The sequence below is a fragment of the Penicillium odoratum genome (assembly GCF_028828045.1).
Source record: "Penicillium odoratum strain IBT 22623 chromosome Unknown utg000002l_segment0_segment0, whole genome shotgun sequence".
NCBI lineage: Eukaryota > Fungi > Ascomycota > Eurotiomycetes > Eurotiales > Aspergillaceae > Penicillium > Penicillium odoratum.
In genome coordinates, this window is record NW_026643144.1 from 2,959,531 (window position 1) to 2,977,581 (window position 18,051).

At 49.2% G+C, this 18,051-nt stretch overlaps 9 protein-coding genes across 9 annotated transcripts; 5 read left to right on the forward strand and 4 right to left on the reverse strand.

The window, feature by feature from the left end:
* Positions 1 to 293: 293 nt before the first annotated feature.
* On the forward strand, positions 294 to 1,083 carry N7520_003134 (ribonuclease H-like protein; the record flags this gene model as incomplete). Its single annotated transcript, XM_057137069.1, has 2 exons — positions 294 to 345; positions 536 to 1,083. 2 exons carry the CDS (start codon positions 294 to 296, stop codon positions 1,081 to 1,083), a joined length of 600 nt encoding a protein of 199 aa, XP_056999755.1.
* Positions 1,084 to 1,620: 537 nt separating this feature from the next.
* N7520_003135 (Hsp20/alpha crystallin family protein) lies at positions 1,621 to 2,196 on the reverse strand (the record flags this gene model as incomplete). The annotated part of the gene is made up of 1 exon (XM_057137070.1): positions 1,621 to 2,196. One exon carries the CDS (start codon positions 2,194 to 2,196, stop codon positions 1,621 to 1,623), a length of 576 nt encoding a protein of 191 aa, XP_056999756.1.
* A 798-nt stretch (positions 2,197 to 2,994) lies between these two features.
* On the reverse strand, positions 2,995 to 3,361 carry N7520_003136 (succinate dehydrogenase assembly factor 1; the record flags this gene model as incomplete). The annotated part of the gene is made up of 2 exons (XM_057137071.1): positions 2,995 to 3,118; positions 3,264 to 3,361. The coding sequence occupies 2 exons, from the start codon at positions 3,359 to 3,361 to the stop codon at positions 2,995 to 2,997; spliced, it is 222 nt and encodes a 73-aa protein (XP_056999757.1).
* Positions 3,362 to 3,525: 164 nt separating this feature from the next.
* N7520_003137 (fumarylacetoacetate hydrolase family protein) lies at positions 3,526 to 4,508 on the forward strand (the record flags this gene model as incomplete). The annotated part of the gene is made up of 3 exons (XM_057137072.1): positions 3,526 to 3,540; positions 3,602 to 4,323; positions 4,376 to 4,508. The coding sequence occupies 3 exons, from the start codon at positions 3,526 to 3,528 to the stop codon at positions 4,506 to 4,508; spliced, it is 870 nt and encodes a 289-aa protein (XP_056999758.1).
* A 642-nt stretch (positions 4,509 to 5,150) lies between these two features.
* Positions 5,151 to 6,389, forward strand: N7520_003138 (DUF3431 domain-containing protein; the record flags this gene model as incomplete). The annotated part of the gene is made up of 1 exon (XM_057137073.1): positions 5,151 to 6,389. The coding sequence occupies one exon, from the start codon at positions 5,151 to 5,153 to the stop codon at positions 6,387 to 6,389; it is 1,239 nt and encodes a 412-aa protein (XP_056999759.1).
* Positions 6,390 to 6,980: 591 nt separating this feature from the next.
* N7520_003139 (putative C2H2 finger domain protein) lies at positions 6,981 to 8,345 on the forward strand (the record flags this gene model as incomplete). Its single annotated transcript, XM_057137074.1, has 2 exons — positions 6,981 to 7,072; positions 7,121 to 8,345. The coding sequence occupies 2 exons, from the start codon at positions 6,981 to 6,983 to the stop codon at positions 8,343 to 8,345; spliced, it is 1,317 nt and encodes a 438-aa protein (XP_056999760.1).
* Positions 8,346 to 8,963: 618 nt separating this feature from the next.
* Positions 8,964 to 10,448, forward strand: N7520_003140 (putative toxin biosynthesis protein; the record flags this gene model as incomplete). Its single annotated transcript, XM_057137075.1, has 4 exons — positions 8,964 to 9,152; positions 9,234 to 9,372; positions 9,423 to 9,531; positions 9,587 to 10,448. The coding sequence occupies 4 exons, from the start codon at positions 8,964 to 8,966 to the stop codon at positions 10,446 to 10,448; spliced, it is 1,299 nt and encodes a 432-aa protein (XP_056999761.1).
* Positions 10,449 to 10,704: 256 nt separating this feature from the next.
* Positions 10,705 to 11,925, reverse strand: N7520_003141 (carnitine:acyl carnitine antiporter; the record flags this gene model as incomplete). Its single annotated transcript, XM_057137076.1, has 5 exons — positions 10,705 to 10,756; positions 10,807 to 11,420; positions 11,483 to 11,499; positions 11,577 to 11,625; positions 11,677 to 11,925. The coding sequence occupies 5 exons, from the start codon at positions 11,923 to 11,925 to the stop codon at positions 10,705 to 10,707; spliced, it is 981 nt and encodes a 326-aa protein (XP_056999762.1).
* Positions 11,926 to 12,971: 1,046 nt separating this feature from the next.
* On the reverse strand, positions 12,972 to 17,480 carry N7520_003142 (putative RNA helicase/RNAse III; the record flags this gene model as incomplete). The annotated part of the gene is made up of 7 exons (XM_057137077.1): positions 12,972 to 15,426; positions 15,482 to 16,558; positions 16,614 to 16,761; positions 16,820 to 17,072; positions 17,123 to 17,171; positions 17,239 to 17,267; positions 17,325 to 17,480. 7 exons carry the CDS (start codon positions 17,478 to 17,480, stop codon positions 12,972 to 12,974), a joined length of 4,167 nt encoding a protein of 1,388 aa, XP_056999763.1.
* Positions 17,481 to 18,051: the final 571 nt, after the last annotated feature.

Consider the following 18,051-nt stretch of genomic DNA (forward strand, 5'->3'; position numbering starts at 1 on the left):
CTCTTCTTCTTTTTGTTTGTTAAAACAAAACCAGGAGATAATATTAAGATGGAAAAATAATTCTCCACTACCTGTGTTCTACCCCTGCGCGTGCTTCGAAAAAAATGTAGCCGATGCCAGACCACAGAGTAACATTGAAAATCTCTCTTCATAATGGAACATAAATAAATATAGCAGAATTCTGCAAATAGGCCGTCACATATCACTGCTTCTGCCCGAAGAGCTCCCAGGGAAGGGGAAATTTAATATGCTTTCAACATTAAACATGACATTTGGACCGTCTCTACTCCACCATGTTTTCCCAACTGTCGCATTTCCAGAAGCAAGATGTCTTCGAGAACCCGAGTTGTCCTTTCCAGTTTCCCTAATTGTGGATAGTCTCTCGAATATTCCCACCTCAGGAGGTCTCCAACTAGCCATACAAGTCATATCAATCACCCGAATCACATCAACCACACAGCTCGACCAACTCGACCAACTCGACCAACTTATATCTACCCACACAAACCACAATGAATTGCTTCCCGCTATCTAGACGCTTCTATTCTTCATCCGATTGAGTCCACGAGCACATTACCTCAGGTAAACTACTACGCTTCCCCGCCTGCCGTTCGATTCATCAACGTCAACGACCCAGCCCAATTTTTGATTTACACAGATGGTTCCTGTTTAGACAATGTTGGCCCCACCTCAAGGGCTGGATGTGCCATTGTTTATGGGGAACACGGGGAACACTTCACAGGCTGCAATGGTTTCGCACAGAGTCCTTCATTCGAATTTCGACTAGGGACCCGCGGCCAGTCGGGTGTATTATACCCCCAGACAAGCAACCGCGCAGAGCTCCGAGCCGTCATTGCAGCTCTTCGTTACCGCGAATGGACCTTTGAGGGATTCAACAGTCTGGTCATCGCGACGGATTCTTCCTACGTTGTCAATGGAATTACATCAGGGATTTCTGAGTGGCAGGAGAATGGCTGGAGGACAAGTGCTGGACACCCAGTTCTGAACCGAGACCTCTGGCAGTTTCTCCTTTCCGAATTGAAGAATTGGGGTGAGGACGGGCTGTCGGTTGAATTCTGGTGATTCCCAAGATATTGGAATACAGTCGCAGATTCTTATGCCAGACGTGCTGCGATGCTGTATTCAGATGAGTATTTCGTTAGTCATGTGGACCCTGAATTCTTTTAATAGCGGGTGGTTATCAGATAAATTTAATTACCGCGCACGATTTATTTGTCTGTCCAGAGCTATCATGTCTCTCTCACCCTGTGGTTATCATGTCGTGTCTTTATTAGGCCGGTATGGTCATGTACCTTACTTCAGGGTTACTACCATGTATCAACGGTGAAGAAATCAACGCATTTCAACCAATACTTACTTCTTCTAGAAGCATTAATTAATTATGATAGGCGCCGTGAAGCCTCCAGTATCATGCTACTTTTTATATCGGGGAAAAAGTTGAATTTTGCAAGTTGTATATTAATTTCCAAGTTCCAAATTATCTAAAGCCCAATTCATAACAGTACATAAGAAAATATCGCAGATTCCCCCGCGCCAAACCAATGCAATCAAGAGACATTAACGCATTATAGGACCAATCCAATGGCAGAAATTATATCCCTATTGAATGCGGATCTTCTTGATCTTGGGTGCAGTCGCCTTTGGCACGACAACGGATAAGATACCGTTCTTCAAGCTGGCACGTACCGCATCCTGATCAACACGAGTGGGGAAGCTGAAGGTGCGCTGGAAATCACCAATGGAACGTTCCGAAGCCCAATAGTGGAAGTTTGCGGGCTTGGACTGAGCTGGGACTGCAACGGACTTGGAGGTCACCGAACGGGTGGAGGAGGTCGAGTCGGAATCGGAATCATCCTCATCTTCGACTGTAGGTTGGTGTCGGCGTGGAGATGACTGGGTGGGCTCAGAGGTCTCCGTGTTGTAGTTTCGCTCCGCGTGGCCCTTGATGATCAGGGTTGTGGGGTCGCTGAATTCGATGTCGATATTCTCTTGGCTCACGCCTGGTAGCTCGCCGTCAAGATAGTAGCCATCGGTGAGCTCACGTACATCGAAAGCTGGTGAGAAGCTGCGACGTGGAGTAGGGCGAGCTTTGATCTCATTCTTTTCGACCTGCTCGTAGTTATCGAGCAGTCGGAAGAGCGGGGAGAGGTCAGAGGCGCAGGTCAGGAAAGACATGGTGATTGAGATTAGAGGTGGGTTTGAAGGGATTTGAAGGAGAAAGATGGTTTGTGCAAATGGCTTGTTTGAAAGGCTTGTTTGGAGGCTTTGATTTGATCTGATGCTATATCAAGTCGTTCTGTTGATGGTATATATAGTTCTGGGGGGCGTTCTGGTCGGTGATTGGTCAGAACCAACTGGAACGGAGTGGCGCGTTCCAGCATCTTCTCCAACGCTCCAGATTTCAACTCGCCACAATCATCGATAATCTTGAATCTTCCAGATGGTTTCTAAGCTGAATTCCTTACTGAAATGTAAGCCCGAGTTCGAATTACTTCCTAGAATTATTAATCATTCGAAAATGGTGTGCTTGTCTACGAGCCCGATTTTTCCCAGAGTCACGTGGATATATATCCGTGAACGGCAACATTGAATTGAGAGGATAATAACTGCGCAACATTCAAATTACGATGTATGTAGTTAGCCAGCTGTCTTCCAAAGATGAGTGGATAGTCTAATTAGATTTGCATATACTGATCAACTGCTGGTAAATGCACATGTCAAGATCCACAATCATCTATGTAATGTACAGACAGTTTCTGCCATTCAAGCAGGGAGAGACTTCAGATCCATGGATATCGTACAACATTTGAAGCAGCGCAATAGCTGCGTGACCAAGATCATATCGGGTGCAATCGGGAGGCCCGTGGGTTACTGTCCAATAAATAAGCTTCTCCACTGATGTACAGAAGAGGAAGAGCCACGCGAAACCTACGGGATGTGTCATAACAGATGATTCTGAATTCTGGGGCCACTTCATCGGATGTTGCGAATTCCCGGGGAAGCGTACATTTCTAGCTGGCGCTGGCCCTTGCGCAGTAGATATTCGACGGTGCTAAAGTCTTTCTTGCTCACCGAGAGGTGTTTTTGGAATTCCGCCCTAGGATCGCGTCAGTCCGGGATGCACCGACAACAACTAGCGGGAAAGAAGCGGAAAGGTAAGTTACCGGGCATAGTTTTTGAAATTACTTCTAGAATCCTGAGAGAAGAGCAGGCGAGTCAGTCGCCTTGCAAAAATTGGTTACGAGTGGAGAGTACGCACGATCGGCTTCTTGCGGATTTCGCGGAGACACTGGCGGTAGAGGGATAAGACGTCCCGCTGAAGGCCGGAGAGTCTAGCCATGATGAAGATGATGAAGAAATGCGGGATTGCGGATCATTGGATTGGATGAAACTGGGGAAAGCAAGAGCTCCGTTTTCCCGGAGGTTTTCCGGCCGAGAAGGAACCACAATTAATCCTTATCTCCACACTTTCTTGACTCCTCAACTTCCATCTCTCTCCACAACATGGCTACATTCACTGTAAGTTATAGAATTTCATTCTTATTATCTTCATTTACATCAATGTTGATCCCCTCTCTAGCATTTGGTTCGTTTCCTGGCCAAGGATGGCCAGGTCTACTACGGAGATGCCGTGCTCCCATCTGGAGTGATAGATCTCTCCAAGGTTACTCAGGCCAAAGTTATTCAGGGCGACATCTTTGGTCAACATCGTGTGACCGACCAGGTGGCTGATGTGCGGATGCTTCTGTCCCCCCTGGCTCGTAAGGATATCCAGACAGTTCGCTGCTTGGGACTCAATTATGAGCAGCATGCCAAGGAATCCAATCTGCCAATCCCCCAGTACCCTGTCTTGTTCTTCAAGCCCATCACCGCCATCGCAGGCCCCACAGATGATATCCCAGTTGCCCAAATGGCGCAAGAGGGCGAGGGTCTGGATTACGAGTGCGAGCTGGTCATCGTGATTGGCAAAGAGGCTCGCGACGTGCCCGAGAGCAAGGCATTGGATTATGTTCTGGGTTATGCGGTCGGTAACGATGTTTCCCACCGCGATTGGCAGATCAAGCGTGGTGGAGGCCAGTGGAACCTGGGTAAAGGCTTTGATGGCTGGGCGCCATTTGGTCCGGGTATCGTCTCCTCTAAGGTCATCTCCGACCCGAACTCTCTGCAGATCTCAACCAAGTTGAACGGTAAGACTGTGCAGTCATCATCTACCAAGGATATGATCTTTGGCGTGGCCAAAACCATTGCCTTTTTGTCACGGGGTACTACCCTCTTGCCTGGAGATTTGATCTTCACTGGAACGTGAGTATACTCTTTGTTTCCCCACATTCTGATCGGTGCTGACATGATATAGACCACAAGGCGTGGGCATGGGCCGTAAGCCCGCTCTGTGGCTGAAGAATGGCGACCAGGTTGAAGTGTCATTGGAGGGTGTTGGATCTTGTGTTAACCGAGTTGTCTTCGATAAGGTTACACCCAAACTATAAACGATGTATATAATAGTTCATGAATTCCAAGCAAGATTGTTCATACATATATGAAATTGACCAAATATGTAGAGAGTCGTCGGCATCTCCAGTAGATGACTACCCCACTTGATGTTACTGTTCAAGGGTTAAAAATGCCCCTTCAAAACTTCAATCACAAAGGTACATTTGAAACATTGAGTTTGTGTCGTCATCCTGATCTCCATTTATTAATTACTCTACGGAGCACGATCATTCAATGTTACAATGTGAACAATTCGGATCCATGATACCTAGTTGTCGTCATCCTTGGGCGGTGCGCAATCCCTGATCCACCAACACCCGTGTTTCAGCCGTTCATTCGTCCATGGCCGCAAAGCAAGTCAATATGATGGACCGTCGGCTCCATTCTAGGCCCTGTGCTCTTGTCAAGCCACCTTCACCCCCTTCAAAGTTCTTTTAATTCTCCTCACTATACCCTCCATCCCTGCGATTCGGCGCCAAATGGTTGAATTGCAATGATCTCCCTGAGTGTGTATGTGAGCAATCGCATGGATCTGCCTTGGATCGACATCTCCTGAATCCTTGCGCCCCTTGGTGCAGCCGTTGACTTTTATCTGCAATAGATCAATTCCCCGCGTATAACTCCTATCGGCTCCTTCCATGATTCTCCCACGGCGCGCAGTCCTCTCTCTCGGCCTCTCCTTTTTCATTGTCCTCTTCTTGACTGCCCGACATCTTTCGCAGCCATGGAATAAGCTTCCACAGTCTCTGGGCCTTGGTGAGTTCGTCTACCCTGTTGGCAAAAACGGAACCGGCAAGGCCTTCAATGCCACCGTGGGCCTGGGGAACAAAATCTTATACGCCCCCCAACCGAATTTCATCCCCGGCGTCGCCAAACCGCCGGGGGTCGAATACACGAAGAGACTCGTTGTTCCGCGCACGATAACAGAGGATGTGAGCTGGATTGAACAAGAGCTGCCTGACTGGGACACTGCCGTCTATGTTGCCAACGACCCCCACGCGCCACTCCACCCCCCATCGAATAAAGGCCACGAGGTCATGGTCTACCTGAGCTACGTGATCGACTACTACGACGACCTGACAGACATCTCCGTTTTCATACACTCCCACCAGAACGCATGGCACAACGATGAAATTTTCGACGGCGATACAGCTGAGATGCTCCGCCGCCTGAACTTGGCTCGAGTCGCTCGGGAGGGATACATGAATTTGCGCTGCGGCTTGGCTCCAGGCTGTCCAGCATGGATGCACCCTGGAGCCACGGTAGTAGATGAACAAAAACAAGAAGAGGTGATGCTGGCCCGCGCATGGGGGGAGCTCTTCCCCGATGATCAGGTCCCATCAGTACTCGCACAGCCGTGCTGTGCGCAGTTTGCCCTGTCGCGTGATCGGATTCGGACAGTGCCTCGCGCCCGCTTCATCTACTACCGCGACTGGCTTTTGCAGACCGATCTGAGCGACTACATTGCAGGTCGTATTTGGGAATATCTTTGGCAATACGTTTTCACTGGTGAACCAGTCGTCTGTGTAGCGGAGAATATCTGTCTATGTGATGGTTATGGTATCTGCTTTGGCGGACCAGAAGAATTCCAAGCTTATCGAGATGCAGCCGATGAGGCGAAATATCTTGGGCAAGACTTTTCGGACTGGTCCTTCCTGGCGGATGAGATTGAGGATGTGGAGGAGAAAGGGGAATTGGACGAAACAAGGGAATTGGATATCCCGCCGCTTGGTACCGGCGGTAGAATGAAGGACGACGTCAGTACGTTAGAGCAAAGAGTTGCTGACATGCTTGGCGATGCCCTTCGACGTGGTGAAGACCCTAAGCATCGTGCTTTTGAAGCTGGCCGTCCCTGGAAGGAAGGCGATGGCTTCTAGCCTTGCTCTTGGTGACATTCTTGTTGAATCTGTATAATATATATATTGATCTATGGGGCGTTTTACTTGACCTGGATTGGATTTTCCTTTCATGTCATGTCATGATTTGATCTTGATCTCCTGGAGAGACTTTTCGTTTCATTTGACATAATACTGTGTTCGCCTTTGCTTGTTCATATACTGGGGCTTATTACTTTTTATCTGATAGAATAGAGAGATGAATCCTACATGTATCTGACTCATCTATGATCATTCCAGTACTAAGAAAGACGCTATTCCCTTAACCATGACCAGTCAGGATGACTCATCGAGGCTTGGTAATCACGATGACATAACCAACACAGATTCGTGCCATGGATCTGATGAATTAGAAAATCTTCATAAACCTCCGTAACTAATCTATATCAAGGCCTTGATCCCTCCGCCTGGTCTGGATCTGCTTGTGTTCTCAAGATCTTCAAGTGTGACTGAAAAATCCACTAGCGATCGAACTTTTCTTATCGTACCCCGCCTACGATAAAAAGGCACCCACACACTTTTTTCTTATCCCACCAAGACCTTGCACCAATTTCACATTTGAAAGAGCACAAGATGTCGTCGAATCTCCCATACACCTGCAACACCTGTCTCGTTGCGTTCCATCGCAGCGATGCACAGAGGGATCATATGCGCAAGGACTGGCAGTGAGTGCCCATTTTGACGTCTGATCGCACCAAATACTAATGGCGCAGCTTGTACAATATGAAGCGTCGGATCGCAGCCCTCCCACCCGTCTCCCAGGAAACCTTCAACGAGAAGGTCCTCGCCGCCAAGGTTAACTCCACTGAAGCCGCCGCTAAGGCCTCTTATGAGAAGAGCTGCCACGCCTGCCAGAAGGCCTTTTTCAGCGAAAATTCCTACCAGAACCACGTCAAGAGTTCCAAGCACAAGCAGCGTGAAGCCCGCCTCAGCAAAGAGGATGACAATGCGTCGGTCATGAGCTCAGCGTTCTCACTTGGAGAGCCCGTTGGCAAGGCGCAGGATGCCGATGTTTCCAACGTCACAGATGACCTTAAGGCCGCTACCATCGCAGAGGATAAGGAGGATGAGGAAATGGAGGAGGAGAAGGATGCGTTCTCCTCATCTCACTGTCTTTTCTGCCGTACAGAGTCTTCCGACATCGAGGCAAACGTCGAGCACATGTTCAAGAACCACGGCATGTTTATCCCCGAGCGCAAATACCTGGTCAACCTGGAGGGTTTGATCAACTACCTCTACCGCAAGATCAACGACAACCACGAATGTCTCTACTGCCATGCCATCCGCAACAATGCTGATGGTGCCCGCACCCACATGCGCGACAAGGGTCACTGCATGATTGCCTTCGAGGCTGAGGAGGAGCAGATCGAGATCGGCCAGTACTACGATTTCCGCAGCTCCTACTCCGATGACGAGGAGGACGATGAAGATGAGACGATGGCTGAGGCTGGTGGCGTGAAGGTCCAGTCTTCGGATGCGGACGAGGCAGGCTGGGAAACCGAAACATCTGCTTCTTCCTTCGATGACGATGAGATTGATTCCCGCCGCAAGGCTCCCCTCATCTACCAGGATGACTACGAGCTTCACCTGCCTTCCGGCAAGAGTGTTGGTCACCGCTCCCTCGCCAAGTACTACCGCCAGAACCTGCACAACTATCCGAGCCCTGACGAGCGGGCTACTCGCCAGCTTGCTATTGAGAATGGTGAGATCGAAGAGGAGGAAGAGAAGCCTCGTGGCCGCAACCAGAAGCGCGCTCTCATCACTCGTGCCAATGGTGGCGATGGTATGATTGCTGCCACTGATGAGCAGAAGCAGGCTGCTCTCATCTCAGAGCGCCGTGATAGAACTCGCACACAGCGTGCAGAGAACAAATATTTGGCTCGCATTCAGAAACAGAACAACTCCCAGAAGCACTTCCGTGATCCTCTTCTGCAGTGATTTGTCGGTCTCCTCTGCCACCAGCTATATCCGCTGATAGATCCATCGTTCGGTCAGCCAAGCATCCAGCCTCATGACTGGATTGGTGTGATCTTCCGCTGCGATTAGAGTTTTTTGTCTAAAGCTCTGTGATACCAGCCTGTCCCTTGACGGAACAGTTGTGATGTTTTCATCCAAAATCTCAATATTGTGGCGAAGGAGCGCTTTGGTCTCGAATTATCCTTTCGACTAAAGTGTTTTGTCACTGGGAGCCATCACACTAGTCAGGGCCATGAGGCCTTATAACCACTTCACGCATGCCTTGTTCTATGAATACCCGCCACGCTTTTATGATCACGCATGTGTGTTCGTCTGCATAAATTCAGTTTTCTTTTTCGATATGATTTTGGGGGCGTTTGGGGCATAAAATTAAAATGCATTGACTCAAATTACACTGACCAATTTATTTCCATTTGTAGTGCTTACGGGAGTATGTTGTGTAGTTGTAGTGGAGTTCGGCAGTTGAGTTGTGCCAAATGCCACGGATTTTTACAAAAGGGCCGAGGCTCGGCCGCCCAGCTTCTCCATACTTTTAAACTTGTGGGGTTCCTGGACTTCCACCTTTCAACATCCCTCATTATGTCTCCATTTCGTATTGTTGAGCATGTGGTGCCTACCCAGCATATCCGCGAGTACCCCGGTGCCATTGCAGACGATCAAGATCGGCCCTTGGGACTGGTCGTGAAACAATATATTCCGCTCGACAATCCCAGTCCTCAACCAGGAGATGTGACTATTCTTGCTGCCCATGCCAATGGCTTCCCGAAGGTATGGATGCTCTAGTTCCAGTATGCGACCGGCACGGTCGTATCCAATCCATGAATCTGGCCTAGACTAACTAGCGATTAGGAATTATATGAGCCTCTTTGGGAGGAGATCCATGCCCGCGCAAAGGAGACTGGATTCCGCATTCGCAGTATTTGGATGGCCGACGTGGCGCATCAAGGCGAGAGCGGCGTGATCAATGAAGAGCGTCTAGGAAATGACCGTATGAGCACCTCCGCAGGGAATTGGCGATAATCACTAAATACATCACAGCAAGCTGGTTTGATCACCCGCGCGACCTTCTCCACTTGGTCAATGTGAAGGCAGCTGAAATGCCACGACCCATTATTGGAATCGGTCACAGCTTCGGCGGCGCACACCTGTCAGTACCAGTCCTGCCACCTCTAACAAACCCACATATTAACAAATTCATAAAGCACACAACTAAGCTTAATGCACCCTCGCTTGCTACACACTCTAGTCCTACTAGACCCAGTAGTCCAGCCTCAGTCTACCCAAATCGACGGCTTCACCCTCAAAGAGAAAAAGCGCGCCATGGCAAAGACAACCCAACTATCAACCTACCGCAAAGACATCTGGCCCTCTCGCAAAGCAGCCGCAGAAGGGTTCCAGCGCAGTCCATTCTATCAAGCCTGGGATCCCCGCGTCCTGGACCGCTGGGTAAAATACGGTCTACGAGACCTCCCAACGGCCATTCATCCCGAAAAGCCTGAAGCTGCAGACCCACCCGTTACTTTGCGCACAACTCTCCACCAGGAAGTCTTTACATTCTCTCGACCAAATTATACTCATATCCCTGGTAGCGGTCGGCCCGTGAACCGTGTTACGCACCCTGATCTCGATGCTACGCATCCTGACTCGCATCCATTTTATAGACCTGAGCCTGCGCGCATATTCTCGCAACTTCCTTTCTTGAGACCTAGTGTCTTGTATATCTTTGCTGGAAAGTCGGACATGTGCTTACCCGATATGCGCGCGGCTAAGCTTGCTACTACGGGGACTGGAATTGGGGGGAGTGGAGGTGTGGCGGCTGGGAGGGTAAGGGAGGTTTTCTTGGAGGAATTTGGTCATTTGCTTGCTCAGGAGGCTGTTAATGAATGTGCCGATGCGGCGGTTTGTTGGATTGGGCCTGAGTTGAAGCGGTGGAGGGAGGAGGAGGAAAGTTTCCGGAAGGGGTGGAGTGGGAAGAGCATGCTTGAGAGGAGGACTATTGACTCTGAGTGGCTGAAGCATGTTCCTGCACCGCAGCGGAGACCTAAGGACTCGTCGAAGCTATAGGTGGTCTTCACGGATATATAGATTATATGTAAATACTGTTCGTTATTGGTAGATTTTCGGTTTGAAAATTGAAATGACACTAAGTGCTCTATGCAAAGAACCCCAGAGAGAGAGAGAGAGAGAGAGAGAGAGAGAGAGAGCATCTATAAACCAGTGGATTCCAAGTCTAATTGGCCAGAACAGACAAAACCAACGCTGAAAGAAATAGACATCAGATATTTACACACGACATTCCGGAATACTTTCAAGAACCCCTTTATTCGTCAAACATCTTCTTCATGAACTTGTGAGCAAGCTCGACACCCAAGCTAGTAGATTGTTAGCACTTTGTAGAGAAGATAGGGAGTATGATGCTTACAAGGTAGCCGCGTTGGCCGGAACAGCACGAGCCAACGCTGGTCCGAAACCAGGGAAGAAAGCCTTGAAACCACCATTGCCATACACAGCACGAATAGTTCCGCCAATTGTAGGCTTACCCGGTGCACTCTGCAGTCGGGACTTGATAGTATCAACCGGGAAAACAGGAATCCACATCGCAATACCAGCAGCACCACCAGCACACACGACAGCCGAGAGAGAGAGGTCACCAGTGACATTACCCTCAGCATCCTTGGGAGTGAGCGATCGTTTGATGTACTCGTATGCGGCGAAGTAAGCAGCCGATCCGGGACCGTCACGGGCCAAGGTCATGGCGCTACCACGGAACACGCTGCGGATACCTCCCTCCTTGTACAGCTGGCGCACGACATCTGTACCACCGGAGTACTTGGGTTTCTGGCCGGGTGGGGGAGGGTTCTGGCCCTGGATCTGGAGGAGGACCTTGACCCGCTCGAAGGGTGCTGTGATCAGGGTCATGGGGATGGCGGAGAAGAAACCAGCGGCGGAGATCTGGGCAATGGAGTACTGAGGGGTGTTGTTTTTCACAGGGACGGTGGAGATCTTCTCCACGAGAGTCTTGCCCACATCGTAACCCTGTTCTTGTTAGTATTGTCGGAGCGGAGTCGATTCGGTCAGAGATAGAGGTTAGAGCATACCCAGAAGCTAACAGCGACTGTGAAAAAATGGTCAGTCAAGATTCACTGGAATGGGGTTGAAGCCATTGGAGCTCGAAAAGCAGAAAGCACCTACACATTGGAGTCACACCCACAAGCGGGGCAGATACACCAGCGTACAAACCCTACAGTCTGTCAATACGTTATCTTCAAGTGAGAACTTAGAGACATCCTACTCGAGCCAATCCCTCCCGGGCAATAGTTTTGCGCACAACGTCCATCGCACTAGAGTAAATACCCTTCTCTGCAGTCTGCAGTCGCACCTTGACCAAGTCGAAGGGGTGACCGACAACTACAGCGCAGAGACCACCAACTGCGCCCGCAGCGAGTGATCGCAGCTGCACAATAGTCTGATTCACGGCCTTGGCCTCAACAGCCTTAACCTCATCTTTGAGCTGCTGCGGGGAAGAGGTAGAGGTGGACATGGTGAATGGTGGTGGGGAATCCGGGGAAGTGAGATGTGGAAGAACGACCTCGAACAAAGACAGGGCAGGGTAGAGTCAAAGAGGTGAACAAATGAAGTTAAAATGATTCAATCAAAAAGTAGTTTAAACCTTGAAAGCAGATCGGCCTAGGCACGCGGGACCGAAACCGAGTCAGCTTGATGTCCCCCGGACTGTTGCGATGGGCCTCGGCTCGGCATCCGGAGAAACTGGCTTACCGTTTATGTCATGCGACACGGATCAAAGGGATTATTCTTGTGTTTGTATATATTGTAAAATCCTTGGAGGGATATAGCTTTGTAGTTCCACAGCATTTCATTGGATTTTTATTTCTGCACGTAGACAAGATTCGGAGGACGCCGGGGAACTTAGTTGTATTCCACTTTTCCGACGGAGGTTCCCGCCAATGTTGGCTTTGTCTGGGTTATGGGCATGACCTATATGACAAGAATATAAAGTGGGTAAATGGATGTATTAAGGATTGTTAGAATGAGGATAACCGTAGGAAAGCACGATCACATGTAAATACTCTAAGGTCGCACGTGAGTATATACGAGTATGACTTCATTGATCCACCCATGTGTATTCAGCATTCAACCGTTAGGTGTTAAATGCTAAATATTGGTAATAATGCAACATTGGCCCGGGTGGTCTAGTGGTATGATTCGCGCTTCGGGATAATCCCAGTCTATTTAATAGCCTATTGTGCGAGGTCCCGGGTTCAAATCCCGGCTCGGGCCCATCCAACCTATCTTTTTCTTTTTGTTTTCTTTTCCATGTCATTTCTTGTACATTTTCTTCCCTCTTTAATATATTCATGATATATTTATTACATGATCCCTTTACCAAGAAATGGATGTTCTCGAGGTATCACTGTACATTTCATTCAAAGATAGATTTTTCTTAGCTAGCGGCTCTTCTCTACATTACAATACATAGATTCATCGTTCCACTCAAATCAAAATCTTCCTTGTACCTTTGATGGATTAGATCAAAGCATCGGTCCGATCGATGGATGGAATCACTTACTAGGCGTTTCCATTCATGGATGCGGTACGCTTTTCGATGACTAAGTAAGCCACCCGAACCTCCGCTTCCTCAGAGGAGACGCATCCCTCAATGGATGCGATCTCTACCTTGTTCAGGATCGCCGAACAATGGTAAGTCGCCGGGCTGCCATTCTTCTCCATCCTTTTGGGCTTGAAGACGAGGTTACCCTCGAACTTCACCAAGGTTTGCGCCGCATTGCGCGGATGCATCACATCTACTCCATCTGCGAGCATGCGCCGTACGTACGCGAGCAGACCAGTCCGCTCCATGAAGGCTTCGCACTGATTGAGATCACCGCCGGAGTCGATGAAAATGGCGCCAAGGACACTTTCCATAATATCTGACATGAATTTGTCAGGGTGAAGATTTGCGAGAAGCTCCCATGGATACCCAGCTGAATGCTTTACCTTCTCGGCGATCTTGTCACGCAGGGCGTTGAACCTGTCCAAGCATTTGTCGATGGCAGATCCGAGCACCGTACTGCCGAATCGGAGGAAGCGCCAGAGGTGGATTCCATTTCCGCGAGAGAGTCTTGCGGGCTGCTTTGCATCCATGGAGTTGTCTGTTGTGCTGAGACCCATGCAAAAGAACGCAAGGAGGTTTGCATTCACCACCGAGTGTTTGATCAGTGTCATCTGCCCCTGTGGTATCACAGTTGGGTGCTTGGCAAGCAGTGTTACTATCAGCATATCGAGCACGGAATCGCCAAGATACTCCAGCCTTTGATAAGACTGTGTGCTCATATCATGCTCACATGAAGGATGGGTGAGTGCTTCGGTGAGAAGTGAAGCATCCTTGAAATTGTATCCTAGCAGAGGTGAAAGAGCGCGCGGATCGATCACATTGCTCTTACCTTCCGGGGTCGGACTGAGGTGAACAGGGATCTCGTCCGAAAAGATGTCAACTTCTGGTAAGAAGTGGTGGAGACACGCCTGGGCTTTGTGAATTCCGCCATCTAGATACGCTGCACCGATGAGAGCCTCGACTACGTCCGCTAGCACTTTGCTGGAAATGGTTCGCTTTGCCGGTGGTGCCGCTGCTTTTTGGGAGATAAAGGGGGCTTCCCACTTTCGCGGAGTAAACCTTTTGGTCAGGATGAAGCTATCCAAGCCTGCTTCTAAGGCTGCGTATGCGAGGTGTTTATTTTGGACAAGTTTGTCTCGGCTTTCAGAAAGATAACCTTCGTGCCATGTGGGTTGCTTGAAAAAAAGCTGACAGGCAACAGTGAATTTCAGAACCGAGTCGCCGAAAAACTCATACTGCTGATAATCAGTACTAGCCTGCGCTAACGGCGTAGTGATAGCGGTGAGAACATGACCGAGGTCGTTGATTCCAACGTCCTTCAAAATCATGTTATTTGCCACCTGGGCGACCATTGTGGCCTCCATCCGGTCGAGTATTGCAGATATAAGCAGCCCAAACATAGCATTCTTGGCATCAAGCTTATCCACCGTGCAACTCTCTGCGGGAAGAATAAAGATCTTCGGTGGGTAATTCTCGGATTCCTCGCCTATCTCATTTGCCGTGCGAGATTGCAGGAAATTGCGTCTCTTGGGAATTGACTGACATTCAACCTCAATGCGAGTCTTCCCTTCTCCAGGAATAATCCACCGGCGAAATATACGTGGCTCACTGTATTTGGCTGGATCACGGATGATCCCCACTGGGTGGATTGATACGTCCCCTTCGAAGTACTCCAGAAGCTTTGTGGTACCCTGGTTCTGGCTTGCCCAGTATGCCAAATTGGAGACCGCTGGGATGAAGACAACTACAAAGTCTCGAAGCGGAGGTTGTGGACGCGAAGATGGTGCTTGCAAATACATGGCTGTGATGTCTCTCATCAATTCAAGGGCCTCGGGTGTGAGTGACTGAAGCGGCTTCAAGGGTGAGAATGATGCATTGTAGGTCGTATCACCATCCCAGTGAAGTGGAATGTTTTTGGGTAGGGTGACGAATTTTGGGAACAGAATTGACATGCTCAAATATTCATTCACCGATCCATTGCTGGTGAATGTGATATCGGTCTGGTGCAAATCTGGGGATGACCAAGCCTGTGCGAGGTCCACATAAGGGTCGTACTGCTCAGAGCACTTCACGAGCGCGGGAATATCCTTATCTGCACCGAATCTGAGCTCAGCCTTTTTGGTGAGCGGCAATAAATTGTCATTCACCAAACCATGTTCCCATAGCGCCTTGTACGCCTGGAAGGCAACCTCCTTACGGGCTGCGCGCTCTGTGTGCCACCAGGTCTTGCCTTCTGTCCGTTGGACAGCAGAATGAACGGAGGTGGGAAGCGTGACCGAGCCTCGAAAAAGACCATTGGAATTAGTTTTAAACGTGAATACGGGAATGTTGTGGACATTGTCATCAACAGGTAGAGTACTGCAGAAATGCTGAAGGTGCTGTATCGCGTCTTCTGCGCTCAATCGGGCACTGGAACCCATCGTTAGCAACTCAAGAGCCCCAGAATTAGTATTTGGATGCATACCCCGTGGATGGAACACTCAGGTACTCCACAACCTTCTCTTCGGAATCCTGTAGGGTCAATAAGCACCGTTGTTGTCTCTCGTCGTCTTTGTAGGCATTGACCATCATTTGCTCCAACTCTTCCCAATTTCGAACATTCAAGGTCTTATCATCTGTCGAAGCCATAATCGCATATGTCGATTTCTCGTGCCGCGCCCGTCCCCGCCTTTGGACAAAAGACTTGAGATTGGAGGGCTTGTCGAAACATATCACCAGACTGCAGCAACTTACATCCAAGCCTTCTTCTAAGACATCCGTGGCGACAATGAGGTTCTTATTTCCAGTACGGAATTCCGTGAGCGTGTCCCTCTGCGTGTTTCGACTAAGCAGATCCCCAATAGAATCTTTACGACCTCCATTGTTCGACCACCCCACGTATGCCGCACATCGGAACCGATCCTTAGTTGAGGGGTGCTTGGATAAGAGATGCGCCAAGACGCTGACCGTTGCGCGCCTTTGGACAAATATTATGCCCGAGAAGACCGGATCATCCGTCTTCTCAAGAAAGCGTAACAATTGCTGGAGCTTTGGGGAGATATGAGGTGCACTGAAGTTGTGAGTTGTCTCAGAAGGCATATGCATTAATTGAAGGATTCCAAGGATATGAGCCTTCTCCTCACGAGCCAATTTTGTCGTTTCCATCTCATTGGCAGCTGATTCCTGCAGCTGCTCAATGCAAGCTTTGATGAAATAGTCTGCCGCATCGCCGCCAAGCTCTTCGTAAATGTGGCAGCTTTGCTCCCGAAGCTTTGTCAGCTGTTCAGAACAATATGTTTTGCTAGAGGTTGTGACTTTTTCTGCCTCGGCTTCTGTCTCGGGTAGTTGTCTGAGCATCTGGATGTAAGGATCCTGTCGGATATCATAGGATTGGATACAACGCAAAAGCGGGAGAAGCAGGTTGCTCTCAGCACCCAGATTCTGTGGTTCACTCGGAGAGTACAAGATGCGCTCTAAGTGTGGCGGATGTACATGTTGAAGGAGCTCCTCTCGGTGTGTAAGTGGGGTTCTGCACACGGCGTCTAAATTGGCCTCGATAATCCTGAACGGTCAGTTCAGTATGCTGTCAAATCACATACAGTGCTGAAATGACTTACTCAAGCTCTGTTGGATTAGATCTGACGATGGGGCTGGCTGTTAGGCCCAAAATCCGGGGGACTGCCTCCCGGCCGGATTTGAGTAGGGTAGGGTGATAGTGATTTTGCATGATTTTATTCGCCGGGTGCCGACGCATGCAGTGGTGTGCTGTCATGGTATTCAGCAGTGCTCACAGGCTTCAAATGGTTTTTCAAGAGTGGCTCACCTTCATCGAAGACAATCAGACTCAACTGGGACATTCGAACGAACCCATGGCTTAGGGCATCTGCAAGGACCGCGTGGGTTGATACAACCACGCGCACATCCCGTAGAACCTTGTTCCAGGTAGCCTGCTCTGTCCAGCGATCGACGTTGTCCAAGCCTGTTAGAGTTCGGATCTTGACCGACGAGAGCTGTGAAGCAATGACGTCGTGCTGTTGAATACACAGTGCGACGGTCGGGGCCAAAAACCACACAAGCTACCCAATAGATCAGTATGGATCAAGTCGGCAAGTCGGTCTTGTTTTACTTTTTCGGATGCGCCATTCTCCAACTCAGCCTTTATGCGGAGGACCGCTCTAACCGTCCGTTAGTCTAATGTATCTGTACCAGGGCCCAGAACGCGACAAGTCCAAGATTGCTTACATCTGAGTTTTTCCACTACCTGTATCCATCTGAACACAAAGATGTCAGTGAATACAGCACGATGTGATTAATGGAGGATGACGTACAGCCACAATGATGTTCTGTCGTAAGCTGGCTTCCAACATCTCAAGTTGATACGCACGCGGCTGATAAGCCTCAACGGTGCTGCCCTGGGTGGCTGCGTCATTGTAGGCTTCATCCATGACATCGATGAGGCTCATGGCGTCCATGGAATCCATCATATTTGCATTTCAAATCGAAGAATAGGTCCAAGAAAATATTCGTAAATGCGTGAAAGCGCTTTGTTTGTTCAGTGGGATGTACACGGACGGGTGGTCCCGTCGGGTTTGAATGACGAATAGAATTGGGGGAAAACATGGAGACCTGGGTGTATTTTATTGGCGCAATATCAGAGTATGAACATTATATCGGGGTCTTTTTTTTCGGATATATCTTCTTCCGTGGCTCATTTAGGCGGTGAAGGGAGAACCGGGATGGAGTATAGTTACCCCGGGTTGTTACCCTGGATAATTATGAGAATCTCATTGGTCGGGGTCCCTGAAAAGTGGATCGTCTCCCCTCTCTGTTACTTGGGTACCATGGTCGATAGCCGCTGGAGCTCTCCAGTGATTGTATTAATCACCATGGGCGGGTTGCCCAACCCAATACCCAAATGGGTACCCTGTAGAGCGCAAAAAAGCCAAAAAATGTTGAACACTTTGCATTGAATTGTGCAGTAATTTTTGGCGTGGGGTCCCAATCAAATTCACAGATCTATAAACCCCACATACTAGACTGCTCCAAGGTAATCAA